Genomic DNA, 27,092 nt, shown 5'->3' with positions numbered 1-27,092 from the left:
AACCGCAGCGAAACTGTGCCGAGGCACAAGACAACCCCCTGCAACCCCACATTCGATTCATTAACCGACTGGGGAATTGGCTGCACGCGACTCGCTCGCGTGGTGACTGCCAACTGGTGAGGCCGAGATTCGAGCTCTGTCAAGGAGGTTGTCGAGAAGCGGGCTTTACACGTAAGAAAGGGGCCTCGATAGGTACGCATAACAGCGGAGGTGACAGGCCTTAGTTCCATGCCCTGTCCGAACAATGCGACAATGCGACAAGCCGGATACGGAATGTCACGTTTGTAACGCTCAGTTAATGTTGACAACTAGTTGAAGGTTCCAAGGATATATCGCGATGTTGCCAAGGTGCCAGTCCTGCAAAGCAGGTGTGTAATGAATACCGTCTTTCAAGTTGCAGATTCCGCCCAGCTACCAATCACCCAGCCCTCAACACCACTAACGCCGACCAGCCAATATTCCCCCCCTAGCAAAAGCAAAGTGTAGTCAAAGCACCTCGATCCAGAGGCGCTGTAGAACCCCAACCCGACCGCGTAAAACTGCATGCAAAAGCAGACCCCCAAGCCTAGGCGTGACCGCCTTAACTAAGCAGTACCACGTGGCTTAGCCTTAGCCTTAGCCTTCTCCTTCTTCTCCTCCTTGAGCTTCTTCTTCTTCGCCTCCGTCTGCTCCTCCAGCTTGCGCTTATGCGCCTTCTTCTCCTCCTCCGTCTTGGGAACAACCTTAAAGAAACCCTCAATCCTCGACTGCTGCGAGCTCTTCAGAGTCTTCTCGAGCCGCGCGCCGCCCGCCCGGACCCTGTCCTCCGAAAACCCCTTTTCATGCACCAGAAACTGAACCAGCCCCTCAATGTCCGGTTTCTCCCACTTGAAATCACACAACGGGTCGTCTGCCTGGCGCACGTCGGGCGAGAAAAAGAGCTCCCGCGCGTCCTCGAACGGCCAGTCTTCGGGGATTGTGTATCTGCCTTTGGGGTCGTTCTTCATGAACTCAACCACCTTCTCGAGCGTGCCGTGTTCGCGGATCAGCTTCAGCGCCGTGTGCGGGCCGACTTTGGGGATCGGGTCGAGATAGTCGCAGCCTAGCAGAATGCAGAGGTCGACGAACTGCGGCCATGGTAAGATATGACTGTTAGAACATTGGAGGCAATACCACACCCGATCCGGGGGAAGGGGGGTGCGCACCTGTTTCCTGTCCATATTCAGCCCCTCCAAAACCTTCTCGACGTGAATTTCCTGGATGGGCTCCTTGCGTTGCTCGCTAAAGGTAAGGTGGCGAAGGAGGATGGGCGCGTTGAAGCAGAGCGTATCCATGTCCTCGCTTGCCGCAGCATAAACTTTCCCGGCGCGCGCGAGGACGGCGCATTGCGCCTCGGCCTCGGTAGGGGCGATGATGTAGGGGATGCCCATGAGTTTGAGCAGGCGCTGGCACTCGGCGTTGTGTTCCCTCGTGACACGGACCGTTCTCCGCGAGAATTTCTCAACGTCCTCGGCCGTTCCCGTCTCTTTGGCTTCCTCGAGCCCCTCGTTCGCTTCCTGTTTCCTCTGAAACCGCCTGGCCAACTCGCCCGACTTGAGCTTGGGCGGGGCGCCGTCAAAGACGTAGAGCGGCTTGATCCCGTTGTCGACTATGCGGAGGGTGCGGTAGAACATGCCCATGAGGTGGGAGGTCGTCTCGCCGCTTTCGTTGGTGAGCATCTGGCCGTCGGAGCGCACGGCGATCAGGAAGCTGTAGATGCTCATGGATCTGTCGACTCGTTAGCCAGGGGCAGAAGCGAGCCGGGCGGCTGTCAGGGTTCGCACGCGTCCTGGTCTTCAGTTAGCTTAAATGAAAATTATCAATCAAGCGAAATTCATGGCGTACAATTGCGACCTTGCGACCGAACTGATTCTTGATCTCGCCTTCCTTGATGGCATCTGGAGCTTCCTCCTTAATGATCGAGAAGAGGTTTTTAATTCCCATTGTTTCAGGGGTTATCTAGACTGCAGGATTCCGTGAGGGTGGTATCGCTTGGTTCAGTTCCTGCAGATGTCGTTGGTGACCGTGATGGTTTCGGATTGAGTTGGTGGTTGGTCGGGTTGCCGTGATGTCACTCCCACGTTAACGCGTCTGGAACGGAAAGTCGACTCAGAAGGAAGGGACGCGAGAGGCGCCCCTACGCGCAGCAATAAAAAAGTGGGGCACTTAAACCCTCGCGTTTTGATGTTCAGGGGTTGAGGAATCGGAACGCTCTGGCGATTCGAAGAGCGATTAGAAGCTAGCTCCGAATCATGAAGATCTGCTTCTAAAACTATCTTCAGAGATGACTCAAGGTAGAGTAGCCGGCAGAATAGGAGAAATAGGTACAGTGTATCTGAAGTGAATATGTATGTAACAAAAGGCTACAAACGTGTACTGCTTCTCTTTAATGTCATCGCCCAGGATATCTACTAATTATATCGTCATCCAAATACTGCATGCAGAAAACACGAGGCACCATCAATACTCGACTCTGGCCAGGCCGGTCCAGTTCGCACTTCGTCTCCCCGCCAGGCCCCTTGATAGACGCTATCTCTTGAATGCTACCTCAACGAAGGCATCAGCCACAAGGCGACTTCTAGGTACGGCAGCTTCTCCCAGAACCGCCTACACCAGCTGTTCTCTCTCGAGCCTATTCCAGCGGTCGGGTGTTGATGTATCGGAGGAACATAAAGCAAAAGTCGAATGCGGTTGGCGTCCGGTATAATTGATGAACATGGATGCACAGAACTAGCTTTAACTTTCCTCGTATGCCCTCAACAACGTCGCTCGGCGAGATAGGTATATCTCCGATAGCCAAGAGGTGGAGAGGGTCCGCAGATGATTTAAAAATTCTCCTTGCCCCAAACAAAGTTGAACCTGTACATCTCTCGGTCAGCACACGGCACTAGTAAAGGAAAATCGAACGGCTCTAACTTACCCAGGCTCACTGTACTTGTTGCAAAAGATGTGTAGTGTGCTACCCAGGCCCTTGGGACCGCAGAAGAAGACGCCCGCCTCGGCCGGGGTGTGAAGTTTCCTAATCCCCCTGAAAATCATATCCCAGTTGGGGCGGCCAAAGTTGGTTGGCGATCGCAGGCCGGTAATGGTATCCTTGTCCGCGTTGGCGTCGTTGATCATGATGTTCGTTGCGTCGTCAACCTTGATCTTGGCCGTCAAGTAGGTGTGGATCTCGATGCGGTTTTCCATGTCCTGCGCCTCAATCGCCAGAAGGAGAGAGCGGAACCACTCAAAGGAGCCAAAGTCTCGGCAAATCCAGAAGAAGTAGACCTTGCTCAGCCGCGTCTTCTTTTTGGGGTAGTTCATCCGGTACCATATAGATTTCAAGATGGAGGCGAACGGCGTTACGCCGATACCAGCGCCGCACAAAATCGAGATCTCGTACTTGAACACGTCCTCCGAAGCGGAACCAAAGGGACCATCGACATAGACCCGGGGCAGCACCCGCCGGAGAGCAGGGTCCACCCCGTTGTTGTCCTGATCGACCCCGACGACCTTGGACGTGTCACCCTTCTTGTCGCCCTTTTTCTTGTCGAACTCGCAGCCCAGCGTCTCGGCAAGTTGTCTCGTAAAGTCACCCACGACTCGCATATGGATCGAAATGTAGTCCTCCTCCGGGGCGCTGGTCAGGGTAAAAGGGTGATACTGCCACAGGGACACGGCAGGGCAGCAGAGGAAGATGTACTGGCCCGCTCTCGTCTTGGTGTGCTCCTTCTTGATCTGAATCTCGCAAACGTTGCTAGGGTGCTGAATGACCTTTGAGATGTACGTCTTGTGCCGGCCACGGACCTCACGAGCAATGCGCTCAGCAAGATACGCAAAACCACCGTACATCCAGTACTGCCAAAACACGCCGATGGCCTGAGAACCGAATGAGGTGCAGAAGGGCGCGAAGTCGGGCTGGATCATGCAGAAGGCGCCGTGGATGGCCCAAAAGAAGAAGAAGACGATAAACATGTGGTGCGTGTACCAGAACCGCTCGTAGTTGGCCCGCCTTGTCTTTTCGACCGATGTGATCACCATGCCCGTCAGCGCAATCAACATGATGTACCCCGTCCAGCCCGGCCCCGACACGAAGTTGGCGAGCAGGAATCCATAGAATCCCAGATTGTTCTTGGCCGCGACCTGCGCAAAGTTGTTCCAGTGGGCAATCGTGTGTACCCAAGAGAAGAAGAAAATGGACCAGGCGGTGACGATGTGGAATGTGATGTTCTTGTCAAACTGGATGATGCCGTTGAGCGGAGTCTGTCTGGCCAGCGAGATGAGTGTCCGACAGACTGGGAAAAGGATTAGTGCAACGTCGACATGGAGGACAAGTGCCGCAGATCTGGCTATCATGAATGTCGGGCCGAAAGTATCTCGCGCAACCTGTAAGTTTTCTTTAAGGGCGTAATTGACGAAGCTGAAGGCGAAGACGATGGCGTGGAGGAGCATAAATACGAAGACGAAACTGAGATACGGTCAGCTAACACCCCGAGATAAGGGGTCCCATGGCAAAGGGGAGGTGCAAACTGCCTACATTCGCCGGTAGCCTTCATTGACCATCCACCGATCGAACTTTTCCCGCGGCGTCAATTCCTTTTGTCGCTCCTGCGTCATCTCGCCCGAGAGCAACATTCGCGTGAGTGGCGTCCATCTTGACCGCTCCGACTGCTTCATTGACCCCGGGCTACCCCCATAGCCGTAGCCGCCGCCGTAGTCGTCGTAGCCCGCCATGTCGCGGTGATGACTTTGTCTTTTCGCGATATTCGGGCGCACTTGTCCACGGGCTCCGCAAAGCCTCCCTTTTCAAAAGTCCTGCCTCTTGACCCCTCGACTTCTCGTGTCTCTTAAACCCTCCACTGGGGCGTCCCGGTTCTCAGCCCGTTTCCAACAGTCCAAACACAGTCAAGCCAAGCCTCGATAGGAATCGGAATTGTAAAACTCGGAGTCAGAACCTGCTGAACCGGCAGAAAAGACCCATCTAAACGACAGTCGAGAAGCGTAGTGGTCGAACAATAGTAAGGAACGGATATGGAGCCTGCATTTGCCACAGGGGCAGGAAGGCGGTGATGGTCAGCAACCACACACCTACTTTGGGAAGCCGCACGACGCCGAACAAGGACAGCGAAAAAGAGAAGGAGGGGGAAGGGAAGGCCGACAAAACATCCAGGCGCGGGCGGCCGGTTGGGTTAAGAGAGGTGCCAAGCAGCGAACCAAGCAGAAACATGGGGTGATTTCTGTAGATCATACCTGTCCACAAATGCCAGTCCTTTTTCGGCGGCGGCTGCTTTCGCCAGGTACAGTAATTACTCCGTATGGATCACAGGACTGGAAGAGCGGCCAGGCCACTGTCGAACAAGCAGGGAAGAGACGAATCGAAGAAGAATAAAACGTGTCTGGATGGTAGGAAACCAACGGCAAATAGCTCGGGAAGTGGCACAGCAAGCTGGCGCAGGGAGAAGTATCGAGACCCTACGAATGGAAACTTGGGGGTGGAAAGGTGAAGGGGAAGGAAGGCGGCCAGGCCATTCACTACGTAAGCGGCAATAGGAGTCTTCAGAATCCAGGCGCCAAGAAGGGGTCCAGGTTCCAGCATGTAAGGGAATGTCAAAAAATCGAACGGTTTACCCACGCTGTCGAAACAGACATGCCGAATTGCGCTTCCCAAGTGCAACGTTGGGGCTCTGCGGCTAGGTAGTGTAGGAATTGAAAGTCCATCTCCGCCACTTGCAGGAAAGCTTTCACAACTGGCGGAACATGCCTCCAAGGTCAGCGCTAGAAATTGTACAGTACATACAGGTCATGTTCTGTTATTCTCTGCTAAAGTTACAACCTGGAAGGTCAGCAATCGACGCTTACTTGCGCCGGCACAAACGTATTGTACTTGTACCGAAACAGCCTCTCGAGTCCAATGTCCATTCATACCTTAGGTGGGTTGACGCCGCTGGGCTGGCAGTGGCACCTAGCCCAGGGCTCAGTGCGGGATCTCGCGAATGATCAGACAGATCACCCGGCAAGGTGCGAGTGGATAATGGCGCCACTTTCGAGAAAGGCCAGACCCTTACAGAGTATTACACAGTAGTTCTGCTTCATCAATGTCTCCTTGTCTGGCGAAGCGCTGTCGAGGATTCGCGAGCAAGTCGTATCGTGTGGTCGGCACTCAGCGACAAGTTTAGGCGTGGCGCCGGGGGGCTTGCTGCCAAGACCAGTCGAACCAGCCCAGCATTGTTGTAACTTGATTGGCTATGGACGGCCAAGTGGAGTGGGTTGATGCGGTTGTCGTTTCGGCCCAGGATCCTGAGACAGACGCAACGATTCAGGAGACGGGAGCAGCCAGTCAGTCTGTGACTCTGTTGCACCTCGCACAATGCTCAATGCTCAAGGTTATTGGGCTGGCCGCTGCTTTGTCATGGAGACGCAATGGTTGAAGGATGCTTTCCTCCTCGGCCATTTCCAAGACCGTACCTCCTTATGTACCTTACTTTGATGAGTTGTGCGCCACACTGTTGTCGAACTTTGAACTTTCAGCTTGGGAGCCAGGCACACTATCATAGGGGTAGTCGTATAGGGGTAGGACTGGCCTCACTTGCAACGGCAGGTAGCCACAACATTCCGAGGGCGGTAATTGAACTGAGCGACATGCCACTGGCAACTCTTGAAGTGATCATTACCAGGCCTCTTTTGATGGATGGTAGGTCCAAGACTCTAAATCACTGTGTATTGTCCAAGTGCCTGGGCAACATCTCGTCATAATGCACCATCCCCAGTATCAACAAGTTCCTCGCCCTGTCTGTATGCAGCTCACCTCAGCATCCCGTTCATCTCAAGCTGGTGACCAAAGTGACCCTCGGAGCATAATAAGCGCGCAATCATCCCTGGGCAGATTTCAGATCTCGGGCTTTCTCACAATCTCACTGCAGGTCAGTTGTCCCGGCAGGCCGAGACCAGCCAGGACGGGCATCCAAGTTGGGTCTTTCCTTCACGCTGATCCATTGAAATATTCATCACATGACCGGCGGAGACACACAACCATTGACACTGACGGTGCAAGTCGTTGAATGTTTGGTAGCTTCAAGTGTATGTATGTCCGTGTACTGTAAACAATGATACCCGACCTAGGATATTTCTCCCGGCAATGCTGTCATTTCTACATAAAGCCTGGCACTGAGCACTCACTGCAGCGCTGACTCGGCATTCCAGCCTCCACGGATAGGGCTCAGATCGAGGCATGGTGAGGCAAACAGTAACCATCATCTTCCGTGAGGATAGCTAGAGCGCTGTGCCTTATCCACGAAACCCCCACAACTTGGCGATGGGCACCATGAAATTAGCAATAACGTAGGCGACAGAGAAAGTCGGTTCCCTTGATGCGAACTATACCTTACCGGACTTCTAGGAGTTTGAACACGGTAACTGTGGAGGCTGTTCTGTCAAGGGGTGTCTAGATGCAATTTGGGGGATATGTAAGGTAGGTACGTGACACGCTTGAGTTCAACACGCTGTGTTCCAAGTGATGGGGACAATCAAGACTGAATGCATTTACCGAAACTTTCCCAATTTCCTGGCTAGGGGATGCAAGTGTGATTAGAGTGCCGATGACCCATGATACCTCACCACCCCCTCCAAGCCCCGTCCATCGACCAGCTTACGTGCCGGCTTCCGGATCGCAATCCGCTCCCATCCCGCGAAACTCAAAAGGCGCCCACCACCCGCATTGCAAGCCGGATGGCAAGCCTCCTTCAGGGAATCGAACCTCTGTGGCTGCGGCGCCTACGAGGATGCCAGCAAACCGGGACAGCCGACAATCGCATCCAATTCACCGCTCACCGCACCAAGCCGCAATGCTAGACCGCATACTTCCGAGTCCACTCCCGCGCTGTCTGTTCGTACTTTGCGCGGTCTGTCTTGTATACATGGGCGATCTCCGGAACAAGCGGGTCATCCGGGTTGGGGTCCGTCAGCATTGAGCAGATGGATAGGAGAACTGTACGAGGTTAGAAGTGTGCTAGATGGCGCAGCGAGTGTATGCGCAGGGTACTTTACCCTTCGATATGGTCAGTGCTGGGCTCCATTGGTCCCGGAGGATATCTAAGCAAATGCTGCCATTCGCGTTGATGTTCGGATGGTAGATCCTGGTTGTGAAGTGAACCTTTGGCGGTTTGAACGGGTAGTCCGTAGGGAATTGAATTTGCAGGAAGAAGACGCCACCGGCGTACGGTGAGTCGCTCTGCACATGTCGATTAGTATCTCTGTTAAACAAAATGCATTTGTGAGACGGGAAACTCACAGGACCCATGATGGTCGCTTGCCATTGGAACTGGTTGAAGCTGCATGTTAGCAAGACGAAGAAGGCCAGTAGCGCGTTTGCACCCAAGAGGATCTTGGGGAACGTACAAGATCCTCCCCAGACGGGCCGGCAGAGCAGGAGGAGGGCGGGTCACTGAAATCGTAAAGTCAGCACCGCACGCGTCTAGAACAATTGACAGAGAGCATCTCGAGGATTTCCACAATCACGATGTCGGCAGCGGTGTCGGTGTTGTGGTCGGAGAGAGCCCCGCTTAACCCGACCCCACTACGAGGCGGGCAACCGAATGACGGTATTGAAATCCTTCGCATCGAAAATGAAACGGGCAACATACCGGCCAAGATCGGTGAGTTCCTTCGTAATACGCTTCAGCGCCATATCTGTATGTGTAAAATGTGTTTGACGGAGAGATGCCGCGTCAAGAGGCTTTGGGTGCTGCTGAATTTAAACTGTCAGCTTTGTCCGGTGGAAGGGCGGAGAAGCCAACTGAATCGCTCGCCAACGCCACGCGATCTGCGGCAATAGAGCTTTGTGCGATAAAGCCGTGAAAAAAACTTCTTTGAGGGGAAATGTGAGACTTACTGGAAGACAGCGGACTGAGCAGAAAAGTTAACTGTGAAGGATCGTGAGAGATGATGGTGATGGAATCCGGAGCAGTTGAGGTTAGGTTGCAAGAGGGAGAGTGAGGGGGGAGGAAGTGGGCTGGTCGACAAAGGTGGTTTAGGTATCCACTGCCAAAAGGCTGAACTTAAGAACACAGGCCACTGGCGACAGGTGAGCCAAGCAATTTTTAGGCAAGCGCAACCGCTGGATCAGATTTGACGCCCAACCGCCAATCAGTTCCATCCAATGAGATGCCGCATGCTCAGACAACGCCACCTTTATTACCTAATCAGGTTCATATCATGGCTCCACACATTCTACGTGTAAAGTTGTTAACGCTCTTGTTGATTGCAGTGGTTTATTTTGGACTCTGCCTTGTTGCAACCCAAAGGGGTGCCCGTCTGACACCAACCCCAGTTTGATCTCTGAACACGATGTTGGATGGCTCCATAGGGCGGTCCGTCGAGCCCAGTTCTTGTGATTAAGTTGCCAAGGCAAATCTTGTTATATACAATAGACCATCGCTAAGCCCTCAACAAGCCATGTCCCACTGTCTTTATCCTTCTGAGACGACAGGAGGTACGATAAAGCAATGACACACAACGCTGGCCTTCATCGATGTTATCCGAGTCTCTTGTGCAACTGGGCTCTCTGGCGTCCCGCTCTATCCCAGAAACAGCACCTTTCTTGACCTCGTCTGTCATCTGCATTTACACAAACGCTTGTATGCCAGTGATGGCCCTTCCCAGAATAAGGCCTGTGACTAGTCAGACAATGCTTCTATGGACCGTACCAGGAGAAATGGAACGACACTCACTGTGAATATCACTCTGCCCCTCATAGGTCTGGGTGACATAGAGGTTCGCCACATGTCGCCCAATGCCGTACTCATCACTCACAGCATTCCCGCCAAATATCTCCTGCAGCACGCGTGCATTATGAAGAGCTCGATCGCAGTTCTGCCGCTTGACCATGCTGATCATCTCGGGCGTTGCCTTCCCCTGGTCCTTGAGCCGGCCGACCTGGATCGCCGCGAGGACGCCATAGGCGGCATCGGTGGCCGCGTCTGCTAGCTTCTTTTGCACCAGCTGATACTTTGCGATGGGGTTCCCCTTGAACTGCTTCCGTTCGAGCGCGTACGTGCGTGCCCGGGCGATGCAGTCTTCGAGGGCGCCCATGGTGCCGAGAGCGATGCCGTACCGGGCGCTGTTCAGGCAGGTAAACGGCCCCTTGAGACCCTCGATTTCGGGAAACATGTTTTCCTGTGGCACGGGGCAGTCTTGGAGATGGATCATGCCCGTGATGGAAGCGCGCAGGCCGGTTTTGTTCTTGATGGGAGGCGTCTCCAACGTGCCGGGGGGACACTGCTTCCGGTCAACGAGGAAGCCCCGGATCTTGCCCGTGTCCTGCAGCTTCGCCCACACCACCAGCACGTCTGCGATTGGCGAGTTTGTGATCCACGTCTTGGACCCGTTGAGCAAGTAGTAGCCCGGTTTTTGGGGGTGTTGGCGTGCTGTAGACTCCATCGAGCCCGGGTCGCTGCCGTGGTTCGGCTCGGTGAGGCCAAACGCGCCGGTGATTTTGCCTTGGGCCATCTCGGGCAGATATCTTTCTTTCTGCTCTGCCGACCCAAAGTCGTAGATGGCGCCCATCACCAGCGAGGATTGGACTGACATGCTGCTTCGATAGCCGCTGTCGACGCGCTCAACTGCGCGAGTGATGAGAGCGCCAGCCACGCTGGATACGCCGGCACAGCCGTATCCGTCGATGGTGGCTCCTAGGAGGCCGAGCTCGCCCATCTCGCGGAGGATTTGGGGATCATAGTGCTCGTCTCGGTACGCCTCTGCGGTCCGGTTAGCACCAGGGGCTGCTTGGGGGTTGGGATTTTGAATCGGCAAGCCGTACGAAGCACGCGAGGCAATAGGTGTTCTTGGCAGTATCGCTCAGCCGTCTCGGAAATGGCCAATTCGTCGGCGGTTAGCAGGTTCTTTGACCCGAGCGGGTCGGTCCAGTCAAACTGCGGCGCTGGTGAGGCTGCGGCATAGCTCCTTGTGCCTGTCGCAAATTGAGCTCGAACGAGAGGTCGGAGAGCCTGACGAGGGAGACTTCTGTAGAGAAGGCGTGACATGGTGGTCGCCGTTGTCCTGGTTTTGATTGTGCTGTTACCATATAACCAAAGCCGATACCCTCTCACCTCTCTCCGGGTTCCCGACTTCCTCGGTCCATTGGTTGCCGACTCACCGTTGGAACTCCCGCCTCCGGTGTTAGCCGTTGCCGGAATATGATGTCACCAAGGGTTAGGGTTGATGGTAAAATGGAGGCAAGAGGGAGGTACGCTGGAGCTTGTGTGGTCTTGCACACAAAGAATGGGTGGGTTGTGTGAGTGACCAATACTTAGGTCGTTTGATAGTGATGATACGCTAGGCCCATTGAGAGGGAAACGGTTGCTCAGGGTGGGTGAGCAATGAGCATAGAAGTCGGAGTGAGAGCAAACTTGCCGTGGGCCGTAGCTCAATCCCGAAAGAAACAGCTCGCAATCTCTGAGGAGAATGATTGCGTGCATGTAGTGTCAAATTCACAGATGATTTGACCGAACTCCAGTGCTACCCGCCAGCCTCATTACTCATATTGACCATCTCGAACTCGCCCGCGCCATCTCTCCCCCTTCCTCTCCCCCTTCCACGCGACATACCCTGTTCCTCATCTCCGTCCGCACCAGCCTCGCCCCCAGTGCCATTCTCTCCCCCGTTGCCGCCGGCTGCCGATGCGGCGCCTCCACCGCCAAACGATATCGGCTTCAACTCCCGGTAGCGACACCCCCAGGTCGCCAGCGCAACCGAGACGGCACTCGCTGCCGCCATGGAAAGCCACCATGCTGTGTAGCGCGGCAGTTCCCCAGTATACAGCGTAACAATAAATAAATGTATCGCGTGCAGCGACAGCGCGAAATCGAGTACGAGCTTGGAGCGGCCGATGAGAATCACGATCGCCAGGGACCTGGATACAGAATGGTCAGTTAGTTGGCGTCACAGGGGAACCTAACGAAAGAAAGCGCTCTTACATCAACAACCCGCCATCCAGCACCCAGATGAACCCCATTAGCCACCCCTGCGTGGTGTCACCGCGCACCGCTGCCCACCCGAAAACGAGATCGATACTGAAACTTGTCCCCGCGACCAGCACGGTGAAGAGCATCAGAACGAGCGCCCCGGCGTAGTAGAGCCCCTGGAGTATGGCAATCTGGCTGAGAATCTTGAGCGGTGGGAGCTCGGCCAGCGCCCCGGGGCGAGGGGGCCGTCGCCGCCGCGCCATCGGGATATGGTGTGTGTGGTGGGCGGGTTGGCCGGGAATCAGGTAGGACTTAGGAAAGGGTCGATTGCCGCGAGGCTGTAATTTTGACACGGGCTGTATGTACTATAGTCTGAGGCTTCGAAGAAAATGTTACGCCTGTCAAAGGCTGTAAAAAGAACGTGGCATCGGGACCACGCGACCTAGGAATCGGAGGATGTTGTAGCCAGAAGCTGGGCAGGGACGGGGTATTCGTCGCTCGAGCTGGCTTGCGCAACTGACGTAAGCAGATGAAGTAATAGAGAATACGTGATAGTAGTGCTCCCTCGGCAAATGCGACCGGAATGCATCCAGATAATCGTCGTGTCGGCGTCTTCCAAAATCCAGACACCTCGCAAATGTTGGGATTGTTGGTCCACGAACACGGCACTGATGCCTCAGATAATCGTGGCGTAAGAACAAGGGGTTGTCCAACGGTTCCACAATCCTTGTCCGGATCCCTGCAGTCGCCGTCTCATTGCCGTTCCCAAGCGGAATTTGCCGGTGGACTCCAGCTTCCATGCTCAAGCTTCAAGCTCATCATGAAAACCACCCGACTTGAAAACCATTCTTAACAACAACCTGGACTCAACACACCGCAACTAAACCAAATAACCCGCACAAGCTCATCTCCTCACCCCCTAACCAATACCAAAACAACCCAACTTGGAACACAACCACAGCTCCAAACCCGTCTACAGTAAACTTCCGCTTGCCTCACAACACTTGAAAACTCACCCCCCGGAACGAAGAGATACAACAACCCAACCCAAACCAACATGGGCCTTTTTTCCATCTTTGGTTCCACCTCCTCAAACTCCGAAGAAACAAAACGCGCCTCCGAAATCCGCACAGGCGCCGTCGCCCCCTCCCGCGCAGAACGCCAACGCTGCTGGGCAGCACGCGACGCCTATTTTGCCTGCCTCGACAAGGCAGGGATCGTGGACGCACTGAAAGAGGACGGGGCAGCGGCTGCTGCGAAAGCGTGTGGGCAGGAGAGTGCGGAGTTTGATAAGGACTGTGCCGCGCAGTGGGTGAGTCCCTTCTCTCCCTTCATTTATTCATTAGTTGTGGGTGGGTGTAGGGGGGTGGGGAGAGTTTGGGAGGTTGCGTTGAGAAGGGCTGCGCTGACATGGTACTGAATGTGGTGAGGGAATCAAGGTCACGTACTTCAAAAAGTGGCGCGTGCAAGATATCCAAAAGAAAGCCCGGCTCAGGGAGCTCGAGGCGCAAGGAGCCAACCGGATGGATGTGCAGACGGATTTTGCGCCGAGGAGGAGTTGAACTCACGGGGGGAGAGAGGGGTTTCTTGTCTGTCTGTCTACCCGGCCAGCTCAGAACTGGATGGATTTGAGAGACTTGTATGGGATAAATGTACGCATAGATGGGTCGGTCTTGGTTGAGGCGTTTGCTGGTTGACGAGCATGGAATGACAATTCCTTTCCCAAGCGGTATTGTTCAAATCCTCGTCACAACGTGAGAGGGATATCAGGGGAAACCTGGTTTGTACACCTGTAGCTCTATAAGGTAGGTATCTCGACTACTAATATTGCCATTGACGGCACCTCGTGCCTTCGCTCCTCCACTACCCTCACCGGCTTCCTGTCCAATTCTACCCCCCACAGTCCCAAATGTCCCGCGAACACTTCCGAGCAAGAAAAGAAATCTTAAATACACCCAGAATACTGGTTAAAGGTTGCCCGCTCCCGCGACAGAAGCTTCAGCTTCATTCCTGCGTTCCTGCACTCCAACGACAGGATCTAATCTCTAATGAGCAAATGGTGCAAAACCCGGCCGGCTATGATTATAGGTAAAGAGGACAAACGAACCCGGAACAAAACAAATTGAAGAAGAAGCATAAAGTAGAGGGAGAGAGACGTCGAAAATAGAGACAAAAGAGCGTAGTGTTTTGCTGTCGATGCGTTGGTATCAGGTTTGCTGCAAGTGTACAAGTGAAAAAAAGGAGGTAAAGGGCCACCAGGTTCGTGCAATTCCCCGTCATCGTTCCCCCTCTTCCGCGGCGATCAGTCCTTTGGGGGGACTTCCATCACAGACAGTCCGACCTGTCACACCTTGCTGCTGCCGACGCGCAGCGCTCGATTCAATACCATCATCTTGAAGAACCTACTTCGAACCGATTCCCACTCCTGCCGATCCGACCTGTCCTCCAATCCACCGTCATCCAACACTGTTGGCATGAGTCCGTCGTACTAGGACAGACCCTGGGCAGTCGGAGAGTTCACCTTTGGAAGCGGCGGCAGCGCTTTATCCAGGCTGTCGCGGCTGAGTTGGGCTCGAACGTTCAGGGATTTTTGTGATCCCGTGAGACTCCTAAGGACACCGTTGCTTCCGTTGCTGCCACCGACTCCGTACCCGCTATCAGCGCTTTCCGGTTTCGCCTGCCCGTTGTATCCATGCCCGGCTTTTGGCGGCGTCGGCGGGGGTCGCCCATGACTGCCGTTGCTGGAGCTGCTGCGTATCCCAAGAAGCGGGTTGCTGAACCCCGGCTCCATCTCGTAGCCATCTTTAGCAGGGGTCAATGGTCGACCCTCGCTTTCAATGGTCCCAGCGGTGCTAATATGGCTGTTGCGAGTGCGATCGCCCGTGGATGTGCCTTCAGCAGCCTCCTCCACGACCGGCAGGACGGTTGTCTCCCTGCGCTCGGGCTTGCCGGGATTGGGCGCACTTGTCTGCTCAGACTTTTGCCCGGCGGGTTCGTACGCGGCTGACCTCTGTCCGGACGGTACTGGCGTGGGTGGCAGCGGAGGCTGATAGTTGGGAGCCGGCGGGATCGAGGTGTTATCCCCCAAGCTCCCAGCCCGGTGCTGCGCATCAGAAGCCGCGGCCTCAGCCGCTGCCGCAGCATCTCGTGCCTGAGCTTCTCGAATTGCCTCCTCCTGTGACATGGTGACACCTGAAATGAAATTGATAAACCGTTCACCATACTCGTATGGCGGCAGCGCTGAGATCTGATTGCGATCGCTCGAAAGGCCTTTCCAGAAGTGCTCTATCTTCTTGATGATACCGTACTGCCCAAAAATGTCAGTGGACTTTGTCTCAAATCATACGGCAGAGCTAGACCTACGTGAGTGAGGCAATCAATCACCCCCAAATAGTAGATTTCGTCGCCCGGTGTATTGTCCTCATGCGTTGCGCGGAAGCCGCCATCGTCTTGATTGAAAACAAACCCGGGCCGGTTCTGCCCTTCCTCGAGTTCATCTGGCATCCTGTTACTCGTCTCGGCCATTGGGACGGGTTTCTCGGATTGAATCATCTGCCGGAGTTCCCGAGCCTTGCGCTGGTTTTCCAGTTTGGACGGGGTCCGCATGAGGACCGAGTTCGGGTCAAAGTCCTCTGGCGCTTGGTCACCTCCAGGACTAAAGACGCGCAGCGTCTTGTCCCGCAGGTTCTCTTCGTTGCCTCGCTGAAGGTCATGAATACCTATCAACAAAGAGTAATCCATAATACCCAACCTCTGCAGCAGGCGCACGTCCTTGTGTAGCTGTTCAAGGAAGAGTTGCTTTTTCTGGATGCCGAGTTCGATGTGTCTCTTGCGTCGCAACCAGTTCAGATCCTTCAGGGTGGCTTTTGGGTTATTCTCCATGTCGTCCTCCTTGTACTCCCTACCGATAGTAGAGCCCTTCAAGTCAAAGGTTTGGTGAATATCCTTGTGGGGAGGGAACAGGTTGTTCATGACGACGAAATGGATCTTCTTGCCATACGGCATCTTGACCCGGTGCAGGCCGTAAAACTGCGACAGAAGAGTGTTCGGGTTGTCGCTAACGTGCTGATAGTAGTCCTTCAAGATCTTGCGGAGGAACTTATGCTCGGCATGATGAATAGTCTTGATGATGTACTTGTAGTCCCGTGAAAAGTAAAAGAAGCTCCCGCTTTTCCCCGGAGACCCCAGCTCCGACAAGATGTATTTTCCGGTCAGCGACATGAGGTAGTCGGCGGGATCCAGACGAAACAGAGCGCGCAGATGGCGAAACACCCAGGGAGCGTAGTCCTTAAACTTGAAGTCGTACTTGGCTGACGGCACCAACTCGTTTCCGGCGCTGGGTATGCACAGTCAGCTCCTTATCCAAAAAAGAACTCGCCAATAGGGTGAGCCCAACTTACATGTCGAAGGTCGATTTCTGCTTGACCTCGAAATCGGCATCGGTCAGGGGACGGTCGAGCTTTGCGTTGGTCCGCGACACGGACACACGGATGCCAGTTAGCATGTTATAAGCCGTGACCCAGTTCGCGTGATTCTCGTCAACTTTGGTCCCGACCAGTACCCTGTCGTCGTCTTCAATTTCCCGCCTCCTCCTCTTGCTTGCCCGCTTTTGCCTGTACGCTTCTGCCCACCGCATGGCATCCTCGTCCGGTATAATCTCATCCCGCGGCACATCTGAGTGCAGCGACCTTGTGTTCCTCCTAGCTAAGCTCAGTGACGCTCTGCGTCCCCCAGCGACTGTGGGCGAGAACCTGCCGCTCGAGTAGGCAGCATCAATTCCATCCCGCGACCCGCGGGCCGGTGTAATCTTGGGAACCTCTAATGTGTGGCGGTGTTTGATGCCGGGAACTGGTGGCGACTGTAAAGATGTGGACGAACCCATATTAGTCTCGTAAACCGGGGGGGACGAGAACCGATGGGGCCCCTTTTGACTCCTTTGGCCTGATTCTGCGCTCAGACCTTCGGTAACCGGAGCGGGAGCGCGAGAAGTAGGGAGCGCCGGACTGGCAGTGCCATTCTCTACGGTGCGAATCTCGCTCTTGTTCACGGGATGCAAATGGATCTCAATCCCGGAGGGTTGCAACACCGCGTCTTCCACCCCGTTAGGAACTGAGCAACCATCATTGGGGCTTCGAGCCGGCGAACCGTCCGATTTCGTCCTGGTCGCTAAGCCCGATAGTGTCCGGCCTCGTATCGTCGAATTGCCGAGCGGAACTTGCGTGTGGATAACGGAATCGGCGCTGCCCGCATTTTCGATTCCTCCGTCAGGGCACCCGTTTGCGGATGAATTCATGCTTGGTGCGTGCGGAACTTCGTCAGCCAGCCGCTGCTCGGTTTCCGCGGTAGAGTTGGAGGTGTCGGACGACTTTGTTGAATTGGACGAACTCTCGTCGAAACTATCAATCGAGGCGTGCGAGTGCGGCTGTCGAACAATGGATCCAGCAACCTTCGCCTGGGAGAAGCCGTACTCGGCAGCCCGGTCGAGGTGCACGACGCCCGAGGACTGCGAGTCGATTGCCGAGCTTTCGTCCGTCACGAAAGAGGGCATTTCGGGGGACGAAACGATCAAAGGCCCGGAGCAAAGGAGACGCGAGTGGGGCGTCGGCCGACAATATTAGGCTTGTTCGGCCACAGAGCGCATGCTCCAACACGGACAGAACGATTCCCAGTGTCGGCGTCGTCAGGTTCGGTTTGGCGATTGAAGCAGGAAAATTGCGGCAGGTCGGCACGCGGGACCTCGCTTGGTTCAGCTCCTCTCGCGGCGATGGAATCCTTGCTAGGTAGGAGCGGGCGGAGCAGGGCTTGGCAATTACGTTAGTTCACCAGCGTCTCGCAGTCACTGATCAATGGGCATCCGTGCCTGAAATGAACAGCAGTGAACAATTCGACGGCGTAACAAGGTCGGTATCGCGCTGCGAGAAGGGCTTGATAAAGGAGGCCGAGGCGGTGGCTGAGGTCGGTTTGTTGGTAAATGAGGAGAATTGTGGTGGAGCAATTAGGTTGGCCGAAGGACGTGCTGGTGCTGGTGCTGACAACAGCTGAGGAAGCCACTTTGGGTGGGCCATGGAGCCACATCAGCGCTGTCGGTAACGGAACTTGTTGCGAGGCGACAGGGCTCACCAACGCCTGGGGCTAGGACTCACTGGCCTGCTCAAGGAATTGATGAGCCCAATCCTGCAGACTCCTGCCCTGTGCATTGCGCCTTTCTTCTCGCTTCCAGAGTATAGGAAAGGCCAAGAAATAACTATGCCTGACCAATAGTTAGGTATTCCTTGTTCGGTTTCTAGCGTTTCTATTCCCGTACCTCCGTACTGCACTTACAAACCTGTGTTCATCTACTCCGTACACCACATGGGAAGCAGTCATCGTCCTATGGATGTAGCACCGTCTCATGGAAGGAATATTGATGAGCGAGACAACGGCTTATCATGTACTATCCAAGGTAGTCTGCATTGATGTTTATCCGTATTCTGCTGTGGCCCTTCAGCTCGAAACATTATTTATTAGGGATCCCTGCCCATGGCGTCTGATGAAAGGCTTGCCGCGTTCGTGTTGCTCCACTTCAACGTGGGAGAAGTGGCCGATTTCCGTGAGTACATAAGGTAATTATGTACGGAGGTACCTACGACCTGTCGTCCCGAGTTCGAGGTTTGATGCTAACGCACCAGCGATAACGTTATTCAAGATTCCATACAAAGTATTGGATGTAAAATGCTGTGATCTTGCCGCGCTTGAACGGCCCGCCTAGGTAGGATAAGATCGTCTTGCGCCTGCAACCAAGATAGGTAGGTACTGTAGTGCGGTACCGTCGAAGCCAGACACCGAATCAAGATGGACGACTCCGGCATGTGAAGTGCCGCTCTTTCGGCCGTTGACAGTCACACAGCGCCACACCACATGGTAGAGCACCTAAGATACCTAAGATACCTTAGAAAGCAATAGTTGGGCATATTAGACTTTGTTCATCATCTCATCATTCATTACCTTACTACATGATACACCAGTACCTAAGTTAAACCCTCTAAACCAGCGCGGGGTATTCGCAGAATCTATGTCAAGCCGCCTCCGCTCAAAAACGACGCTTGCTGATGCTCCCATCATTCCATCCTCCTTTCCACAATCGCCTGCCCGACCGGTTTCCCACCAACAAACCCGGCATTCACCCCGCCCAGCTCAAAGACCTTTTGGCCCCTCACCCAAGTCTCCTTCACTCTACCCCTGAACCTGTGCCCCTCCCAAGGCGAGCACCTGTTCTTCCACCGCATGTCGCCCGCCCTTAGCGTCCACACGTCCTCGTCGTCAAACACACAAATATCCGCATCCATCCCAGCCCTGATACCGCCCTTGCGGTGCGCCAGCCCAACCTGCTTTGCCGTAGCCTGCGAACACATGCGGACAATATCCACAATCGACGGCGCCTTCTCACCCGCGGCCAAGCGCGCGGCCGCCGCGGTGTGCAGAATCGGCAGACCCAGACCGACCGACGATATGCCGCCCCACGCGGCAAAGAAGTCGCCCTGTTTTTCGAGCGCGGCCTTGGCGTCTTGGATGGCTTCCTCGGGCAGGGTGACGTCGATACCTGAATCGATTTGGTGTAGGCTCGGTCGGCGGTTGTCTGCCTGGTGGGCCGTCTGGAACCGGGGTGGTAGTAGTTTCAGCTCGGGGGTGCAGGGCGAGTGATCTGAGACGATGGTCTTGATGCAGCCGTCCTCGGCGTCGGCGATTTCGTTCCATAGGCGGTCTTGGTTTGTCTGGGACCGGATGGGCGGGCAGCATTTGTGGCGAGTGTCGCCGTCTTCGATGTCGTCGGACGCGAGGCCCAGGTAGTGGAAGCAGGTCTCGGCTGTGATGTTGATGCCCTTCTTGCGGGCTTGCCGGAGGATCGGGATGCATTCGGTTGCGGACAGGTGGACGATGTGGAGGTGGAGTTGTGGAGCGAGGTCCGCCATGGAGAGAATTTCCTCTACGGCGCAAGTCTCGAAAACGGGGGGCCGGGAGGCCAAGAAGGTGCTGTAGCTGTCGAGCTCTCCATGAGGCGCAGCCGGAGGAAGTGACTGCTGCACGGCGTCACCTACCGAGTCGGCGATAGGGGGCAGCATCTCGGCGTGGAACATTAGTGTCGTCGGGGTATCCTTCAGCGTCGTCATTGCAAGGGCAATATCTTTTGCCGAGATGGCAGGAAATTCTTCGACCTAGGTCAAGTTAGCGATGCCCGCTTGCTCACTTGGTGGGAGGCAGCACTTACACCAGAGTCAATGAGGAACCCCTTGAACCCACGAACACCGGCTTCCACAAGAGGCAGGAGTTGGTCGGCGTTTCCAGGAATAACGCCGCCATAAAAGCCCACGTCGACCCAGCACTGCCCGCGGCTGGCAGCGAGCTTCTCCCTGAACCCGGCGAGAGTGGTCGTTGGGGGGATGGCGTTCAGGGGCATGTCAATGACAGTGGTGACGCCGCCCGAGGCAGCCGCCTTTGTGCCCGTGTTGAAGCCTTCCCATTCCGTACGGCCCGGCTCGTTGAGGTGGACATGGGCATCGACCAAGCCAGGGAGCAGGAGCTTTGGGCTGTAGTCACGGTAAGTGATTTGTGGCTCGAACGCGGTCCTTGGAAGCACCAGTGGAATGACTGATACGATCCTGCCAGTTGCCGGCGACACAATGATGGTTGCCGGAGATAGCACCAGCGAACCATCGGAAAGAGTGAGGACGGTTCGCGAGGACGCCAAGACGGCGAGAGAGCCGTCTGGGATAACGTCCAGCACCGCCATATCGAGAGAAAAACGGCAGTGAAATCTCACACAACAGCAAGAGAATGAGTAACGGGAGTGGGCAAGGTGGAAGGTGAGCGAGGGGTCGGTTCACCCTCGACAGGAGCCGGCCTTATCTAGCTATGATAAGGTGGGCGACGTCAATGGAGTCTTGGACTGATAAGGAGAGTGATAGTCGAGTAAGTCGGCAAGATCAAGTGGGTATCACACCGTAGAGATTAGAGAAGAGACCGAATGGGGGCAAGCGAAGGGATGCCTGGGGCTTGAAAGAACGGCAGCAGCAGCAGCAAGGCGGGAAAGGGATGAACGGGAAGCCATCGTGACCAGATTCCCAAGACTGGAGGCTATCTATAGAATTAAACAGTCCCGGAACCACCCGCGCGTCTCTCCACTCTGAAGATTCTCAAAATTGCCTCGAAGAGCGTTCTTCCGGCTACAAAATTATTAACCCAATCCACCATGCCTAGGCAATTCTCTGAAATTCTGAAATTGTCATGACGCATGGGCGCCGAGAACGGCTGTGGGGTGCAGCACCGAGTGAGATGCCGTGCGAGATGCCAAACATGTCTCGACTCTGAGCGAGGGGCCAGAAGAAGTTGAGCTCTGACAAAGACCCTGACCCTGAAGACGCTGGCTTATCAGGGGACTCTGATTGGCTACGGCGACCCAGGCCGGGTAAAGCCGAATTCCGATGCGCTCACGTCCCACAGATCTGGTGGCTTCTGCGGGCCCAAGCACCAAAGCACGCCCTGTCATGGTCCAAATGACCAATCAGAAGCCGCGCTATCTGAACAAGGGAACCCGAATGTCACTCCGCGGAAAATATACTGTAGTACGGTTCGCATGGTTCACCTGGTTTTCCATTTTGGGTTGCCATCCGAAGCTATCGTGAAATTTTCGAGTTTCCATCGAGTAACACTCGAGTAAGTCGATCCTGCTTGCCGTTCTGATTCGCCGCTCATGATCTGGCGGTGCCTGACTCCTGCAGGGACTTCCTCCTACCTGAATTATTGTTACTCGATAACTTGGTGAAAAAAGGGCTCTCCCGAAGTTTTACGTTGTCGATACGACGATTCCAACAATGCATCATCTCAACCTGCAGAAGGACCGACACGAGCCAGCATATCGAGTCATCTTACATACTTTGTTTGCGACCAGGCAGGCTGACTGTTCGTCCAAGTGCTTTGTAACCAGTGTGGAATCCCGCAATGCATCTGAAGGCCAGCTTACCGACGTTGAGCGAATTTCGCCCGAGTTCCCATGACCGTTTTGTGGTTTTTTCGGCATCGTGACAGGGTCTCGGGCGTCTTCTTTGTGAGACAATGTTGCCGTTTCGAGCATTCGAGTCCAAGATCATTGGTTGAGGCTCCCAGAGCAAGTCAGCTACATTCCCCGGCAGTTGCCCACGTCAAACAACCACCGCCCCGTCTGGATGAGACTAGCTCAGCTTCCTGAGCGAGTGTTTTGGCGAGTTCAAAGGGATTAAGATGTAGTCCCCAGGCAGGACGGTCACACGCGCGATGCTTCGTTGGAGTGCGTGGCTGTAGGTGACGCTCTTTGTCTCTTGTTAAGGCTGTTCAGCTTGGGCTACCTATGCCTATGTGCCATGGCACATCATTCGCTGCTTCGACGTACACTAAACCCGAATCTGTGAGGGCACCTTGCCTCTCTTTCCATGTATTTACCAGCTATGATGGAGGTTTTGGCCGCTTCTCGATTGGTTGACACAACAGAGTTCGATTTGTCTTTGCAAGACACTCGGCGGTTACCCCTGTCTCCTAACTTGCAGGCTCGAAGCCCCTGCACACCAATTTACATCTATGGCAAAGACACCAACCAGCAGATTTCCAGTCTGGTACCGTCCTAGCCGAGACTTCGAAGGCTTCCGTTGCTCCCTTTCTGCGCTACCGACATGTCATTAGGAGGTCATGATGTTGGCTACCTCGACTTCTCAAAGCCGTGGCGCATCCTCGGGACTCTTGACCTCAACCAGGAGCTTGCCTGCACAGCGGTTAGTCACAAGTCCATGATAATCCGATCCACCCTGTCTGGTGACACTTACCAATGTTCTTGCCCTCGAACAGATGTTTGAATGCCTCATCTGCAGCAGCCACGCCGCCTTTGAGAATCGTCTCCTTCCTCTGAAGCTTGCCTTCTTCAAGCCACTGCGCAAGCTGCTTAAACGCCGCAGGATACTCATCCGCAAAGTCAAAGACAATGAACCCTTGCATCCTGAGTGAAGTAGGCGGTCAGTATTTCGGAACATTGAGAGCCAAGACGATCAAGACTTACTTGATACGCTGGGCAATCACGTTGAAGAAGTTTCTCTGTTACCGCCGCCGTCAGCCAACGAAACATTCCGAGTCAATCGAGTACGAGAAGCGGCTTACCATCGGCCCTGACCTCTCTTCGGCATTGTACTGGGTGATAGCTCCGCACATGACGAAGCGTGCAAACTTGTTAGCACGGCCCAGCGCCATCTCGAGCTGCTCCCCGCCGACTAGAGATTCAATCTTGTCAGTATTCCATTACAGCATCGGCAGAAAAAATGCATGTTACTGACCATTGTCATAGTAGACATCGAGGTAGTTCGGCGTGGCCGCCTCAAACTTCTTCTTAAAGTCCGGGTCCTTGTAGTTAAGCGCAACATCCAGCCCCAGCTCCTCCTTCAACCACCGGACCTTCTCGTCGCTCCCAGCCGTACCAATGACGCGCGCGCCAGCAATCTTGGCGATCTGCGCGGCCACACTACCCGTCGCACCCGCCGCAGCCGAGACAAACACCGTCTCGCCCGCCTTGGGCTGCCCGATCTTGGTCATGCCAAAGTAGGCCGTCAGGCCCGTCATGCCGAGCACGCCCATGAGATCGGACAGCTTGGCGCCTTTTGGGAGAGGCGGCGCCGGGTTGACCTGGTCCTCGGGCATGATGCCGACCTCGCGGATGCCGAGGTTCGCGGTGACATAGTCGCCCTTTTTGCACTTGGAGGATTTGGAGGCGAGCACCCGGCTGATGGTCCCCGCGCGCATCACCTCGCCGATCTGTACGGGAGGGATGTAGGAGCGCTTGTCGTCCAGCCAGCCCCGCATGGCTGGGTCGAAGGAGATGTAGAGGGATTCGAGGAGCACTTGGCCGTCTTTGAGGTCGGCTTCGGTGGGCGCGGGGACTTGGCGCACGCGGAAGGTCTGGCCGGGGATGATGTTGGCCTTGGGCCGCTCGACGAGCTCGAGCTGGAGGGATTGTTGAGCCATGGTTGGGTGTGTTTACTGATCTAGGTGGTGGTAGATGTGTAAAGGTGATGTCCGGTCAAGAGGTAGTCAATTCCTAGCAGATCCACGAGGCCAATTGCAGAATTTCTATCCAGAGGTTTCAAGGGGAAGCCTCACCATTCCTTCGTTCCTACTTGTAGTCAGTCATGCCATAACAGTGACGTTATGTAAGCGAACTTTCTAGGTATCAGGCTCTTCGGCATTAAGCCCGCCTCAACCCCACTCGATCTTGATTGATCAGCTCGATGGGGTATTGTAATTTGTTGCATCACTCGGTAGAGAACGGATTTTTCGCCGCGAATGACGTGCATACGGGACCGGAGGTGGAATCCGTGAAGGCCGAGCCGAGGTTGATAACATAACAAGGCTTGCAATCCTTTAAAAAACCAGCATAGCTAGGACCAGCTAGCGGTCGTCCTTCTGCGAGCTATCCAATTGAGATTTGGAATTATGTCAGCCAATCCGTCAACTGTCTCCCATCCACAGCCCCCAGCTTAGGCGATTTAGTGTCGTACCTTAGTTCAGTTTGCAGCTGGACAACCTGGGATGGGAACGTCGAGGTCCACGTGCATGACACCACGGGAGCCGGAGACCCTGCTCAGCACCTACCTACCCCGAGCCGTGGGGCCGTGTCCGATGGGAACGGGGTCTTTTGGGTTTGGGAAAACCGCTCCCGGATTGACTACCGCTTTAGGATAACAATTCCTATGCCTACAGCTTCAAAGTTGAAAAGTTTCAAACCCCCTTTGCTCGGCGTCGAGAGTCAGGAGGCGGACCCCTTGGATTTGCAGAAGATACTGCTTCGGCCTCCCCATCCATAGAACGGAAGGATGGATCAGCCAGCGGGTATGATTCCAAATCAATCCTGAGTTGTAGCCGCACACGCGAGAACGGCGATCAAAGTGGATATAGGCGAACCTTGGTTGGTTGTCGTTGAACAGTTTACGGTTGTCAGAGTCGTCCGAGTTTATTACCCCACATCTACAACATGGGTTTGAGGCGGGGCGTCACCGGCGGTAGTTTCCGGTTTTAAGACATGATCCCGGGCTGCGGACGTAGCTGGCCGAGGGCCGAGACGCGGGCGGGAAGACCGTTCTCTTATCTTATGTGTGTAGACGAGAGTACTACCTCTTTAGACAGAGGCCCAACGTCAAGCAGTATCTATTGAATCTCACAAGTCTCAACTGGTGAAGTAGAATCCTCATTACCTTAGGTTCAACTGAATCAGAATGCGAGATCTCATATCATCCCCGTAGCGCCAAATATGCATCTCATCGTACTGTACACGTGGCCGCCATCCCACCAGACATTGAGTGGCCGGGCGCTGTCTTTGTATGATATATACACCAAACCAAACATTGGTCATCTTTATATTTACCTGTCTCAACCCAAACACAGGTTGTCCACTCCGCCCAAAATCCCCAAGTTGGAGTTGGGTGTTGCAGTTAGTAATACAAATCTCGACCGAGGTTGAGGCAGGCGTTATTTCTGCCGCTTCAGGGTCTTGACGGCCATCTCGACCAGGCCATCCTTGGCCTCGCTCTCTGGGAACCAGCTGATGGCTTCAATCGCCTTTTCCGCGTAGTCTTCGGCAAGGGCTCGCGTCTGTTCAATGCCATCGCTTTGTGCGACCAAATCTCGTGCCTAGTTCCCGCATACTGATCAGCATCTCTCTCATCGTCGTTGCTCGTAGAGACGGGACGGAATAAAAGAACAAAAAGAAACAAAACTCACCCTCGCAACATCCCCCTCACCCGCAAACTTCCTCCCCACCAACGCACCCAACTCCGGTATATTCTTCCACGCGAACAACAACGGCGCCGTCGCCAGCCCCAACTCCAGATCCGCGCCCGCCGGCTTGCCCAGCTCATTTTCACTCTGCGTGTAATCCAGCATGTCATCCACAAGCTGAAACGCCAACCCCAGATTCTTCCCATAACTATACGCCGCATCCGCCGTCTGGGCATCCGCGCCCCCCAACAACGCCGCCGCACGACAGCTCTTACTAATCAGCGACGCCGTCTTGAGGTACGTCTTTTGCAGGTAGTAGGTCAGCGTTTCCTCCGACCAGCGCGGGTTGGGCCCTTCGTCGTCGCGCGCCGTGTTTTTCAGCTGCATGAACTCGCCCTCGACGAGATTGGCGATGACTGTCGCGAGGAGTTCGATGACCTCGGCGTGTCGCAGGCGGGCGAGGGCGACGGAGGCGCGGCCCAGCAGGAAATCGCCTGCGAGCACGGCCATTTTGTTGCCGAATTCGAGGTTGGCGGAGGGTGCGCCGCGCCGCGAGACGGAGTGGTCGATTACGTCGTCGTGCAGGAGGGAGGCGGTGTGGATGAGTTCGGTGATCTCGGCGAGGCGCCGTTGGGAGGGGAGGATGTCTATGTCTGGGTCGCTGGTTGTGGGGTCGGTTTCGGTGCCTGCGGCCGGGTTGAAGTCGGAGAGGATGGAGAGCGGGGAGATGGATGTGTTGATGGCTACTGAGGCTTGTAGCGTGGCTTGTTGTCGTTGCGGGGCTTTGGGGCAGAGCGAGGTTGCGCGCGACATTAGGAGGACGATTAATGGTCTAATGTGCTTTCCCTCGGCTTGTGTGTAGTACTTGGCCGCGCGGTCAAGAGAGGGATGGCCCGAGCCGAGAAGCTTCCTGATGTTGCCCGTCAGGAACTTCATCTCCTTGGCCACGATCCGGAGGGGGTCGATGGAGGGCATGTCGCCCTTGGTCGCGCGGGTGATGGCATTGTTGACTATGTTCCCTGCGACGGAAACCGCAGCGGCCCATGCTGATGAACCCGGTCTTGTCGAGTGGAAAGATGCCCTGGACTGCGGCGACGGTAATCGGACGTCGAGCGCGTGTCTGAGGCATTCGGAGCATGTCGACACCGGCAGCCGAGGGATTCGCCTGAGGCTTTTGGCTCGGCTAACCACCGAAGCCCCCGTCCCGAGCTGCATTTCCTTTCGCGTGCTCCTCCTCGGTCTGTGGAAAATAGCCAATTGACAGCCGGTCGTCACAATTTGGCTGCCTGCCGCATCTGGGACACTGTTGAAGATCGAGCCGTTCGGAAATCGCGAAAATCGATCGTCGAGTCTCACTCCGGTGGATCCCGA

General features: G+C 55.0%; 10 protein-coding genes across 10 annotated transcripts; 1 reads left to right on the top strand and 9 right to left on the bottom strand.

Moving 5' to 3' along the window:
• Positions 1 to 404: 404 nt before the first annotated feature.
• N656DRAFT_138777 (PIN domain-like protein) lies at positions 405 to 2,153 on the bottom strand. Its single transcript, XM_064808610.1, has 4 exons — positions 1,864 to 2,153; positions 1,803 to 1,807; positions 1,185 to 1,746; positions 405 to 1,106 (listed from the first exon to the last, which is right to left on the bottom strand). Exons 1-4 carry the CDS (start codon positions 1,960 to 1,962, stop codon positions 585 to 587), a joined length of 1,188 nt encoding a protein of 395 aa, XP_064669100.1. The 5' UTR covers positions 1,963 to 2,153; the 3' UTR covers positions 405 to 584.
• Positions 2,154 to 2,843: 690 nt separating this feature from the next.
• On the bottom strand, positions 2,844 to 4,734 carry N656DRAFT_769187 (uncharacterized protein; the record flags this gene model as incomplete). Its single annotated transcript, XM_064813683.1, has 3 exons — positions 2,844 to 2,877; positions 2,939 to 4,468; positions 4,538 to 4,734. 3 exons carry the CDS (start codon positions 4,732 to 4,734, stop codon positions 2,844 to 2,846), a joined length of 1,761 nt encoding a protein of 586 aa, XP_064669099.1.
• A 3,110-nt stretch (positions 4,735 to 7,844) lies between these two features.
• On the bottom strand, positions 7,845 to 8,683 carry N656DRAFT_798919 (ubiquitin-conjugating enzyme; the record flags this gene model as incomplete). The annotated part of the gene is made up of 5 exons (XM_064817816.1): positions 7,845 to 7,984; positions 8,044 to 8,227; positions 8,288 to 8,317; positions 8,395 to 8,440; positions 8,640 to 8,683. 5 exons carry the CDS (start codon positions 8,681 to 8,683, stop codon positions 7,845 to 7,847), a joined length of 444 nt encoding a protein of 147 aa, XP_064669098.1.
• A 660-nt stretch (positions 8,684 to 9,343) lies between these two features.
• On the bottom strand, positions 9,344 to 11,095 carry N656DRAFT_780230 (glutaryl-CoA dehydrogenase). Its single transcript, XM_064815340.1, has 3 exons — positions 10,814 to 11,095; positions 9,726 to 10,751; positions 9,344 to 9,665 (listed from the first exon to the last, which is right to left on the bottom strand). The coding sequence occupies exons 1-3, from the start codon at positions 11,034 to 11,036 to the stop codon at positions 9,619 to 9,621; spliced, it is 1,296 nt and encodes a 431-aa protein (XP_064669097.1). The 5' UTR covers positions 11,037 to 11,095; the 3' UTR covers positions 9,344 to 9,618.
• Positions 11,096 to 11,511: 416 nt separating this feature from the next.
• On the bottom strand, positions 11,512 to 12,220 carry N656DRAFT_798917 (uncharacterized protein; the record flags this gene model as incomplete). Its single annotated transcript, XM_064817815.1, has 2 exons — positions 11,512 to 11,905; positions 11,970 to 12,220. The coding sequence occupies 2 exons, from the start codon at positions 12,218 to 12,220 to the stop codon at positions 11,512 to 11,514; spliced, it is 645 nt and encodes a 214-aa protein (XP_064669096.1).
• A 428-nt stretch (positions 12,221 to 12,648) lies between these two features.
• Positions 12,649 to 13,776, top strand: N656DRAFT_780226 (uncharacterized protein). The gene is made up of 2 exons (XM_064815339.1): positions 12,649 to 13,269; positions 13,397 to 13,776. The coding sequence occupies exons 1-2, from the start codon at positions 13,015 to 13,017 to the stop codon at positions 13,517 to 13,519; spliced, it is 378 nt and encodes a 125-aa protein (XP_064669095.1). The 5' UTR covers positions 12,649 to 13,014; the 3' UTR covers positions 13,520 to 13,776.
• A 669-nt stretch (positions 13,777 to 14,445) lies between these two features.
• N656DRAFT_790182 (SAICAR synthase-like protein) lies at positions 14,446 to 17,505 on the bottom strand (the record flags this gene model as incomplete). The annotated part of the gene is made up of 3 exons (XM_064816858.1): positions 14,446 to 15,264; positions 15,321 to 16,293; positions 16,358 to 17,505. 3 exons carry the CDS (start codon positions 17,503 to 17,505, stop codon positions 14,446 to 14,448), a joined length of 2,940 nt encoding a protein of 979 aa, XP_064669094.1.
• Positions 17,506 to 18,851: 1,346 nt separating this feature from the next.
• N656DRAFT_780223 (Metallo-dependent hydrolase) lies at positions 18,852 to 20,515 on the bottom strand. Its single transcript, XM_064815338.1, has one exon. It carries the CDS (start codon positions 20,102 to 20,104, stop codon positions 19,055 to 19,057), a length of 1,050 nt encoding a protein of 349 aa, XP_064669093.1. The 5' UTR covers positions 20,105 to 20,515; the 3' UTR covers positions 18,852 to 19,054.
• Positions 20,516 to 22,675: 2,160 nt separating this feature from the next.
• N656DRAFT_790180 (NAD(P)-binding protein) lies at positions 22,676 to 23,972 on the bottom strand (the record flags this gene model as incomplete). Its single annotated transcript, XM_064816857.1, has 5 exons — positions 22,676 to 22,725; positions 22,787 to 22,956; positions 23,017 to 23,051; positions 23,115 to 23,224; positions 23,288 to 23,972. 5 exons carry the CDS (start codon positions 23,970 to 23,972, stop codon positions 22,676 to 22,678), a joined length of 1,050 nt encoding a protein of 349 aa, XP_064669092.1.
• A 1,238-nt stretch (positions 23,973 to 25,210) lies between these two features.
• Positions 25,211 to 27,071, bottom strand: N656DRAFT_780219 (terpenoid synthase). Its single transcript, XM_064815337.1, has one exon. It carries the CDS (start codon positions 26,934 to 26,936, stop codon positions 25,665 to 25,667), a length of 1,272 nt encoding a protein of 423 aa, XP_064669091.1. The 5' UTR covers positions 26,937 to 27,071; the 3' UTR covers positions 25,211 to 25,664.
• Positions 27,072 to 27,092: the final 21 nt, after the last annotated feature.

The sequence above is a fragment of the Canariomyces notabilis genome (genome assembly GCF_033297395.1).
Source record: "Canariomyces notabilis strain CBS 508.74 unplaced genomic scaffold N656scaffold_14, whole genome shotgun sequence".
Taxonomy (NCBI): Eukaryota; Fungi; Ascomycota; class Sordariomycetes; order Sordariales; family Chaetomiaceae; genus Canariomyces; species Canariomyces notabilis.
This window is presented reverse-complemented; position numbering and strand designations above follow the sequence as displayed.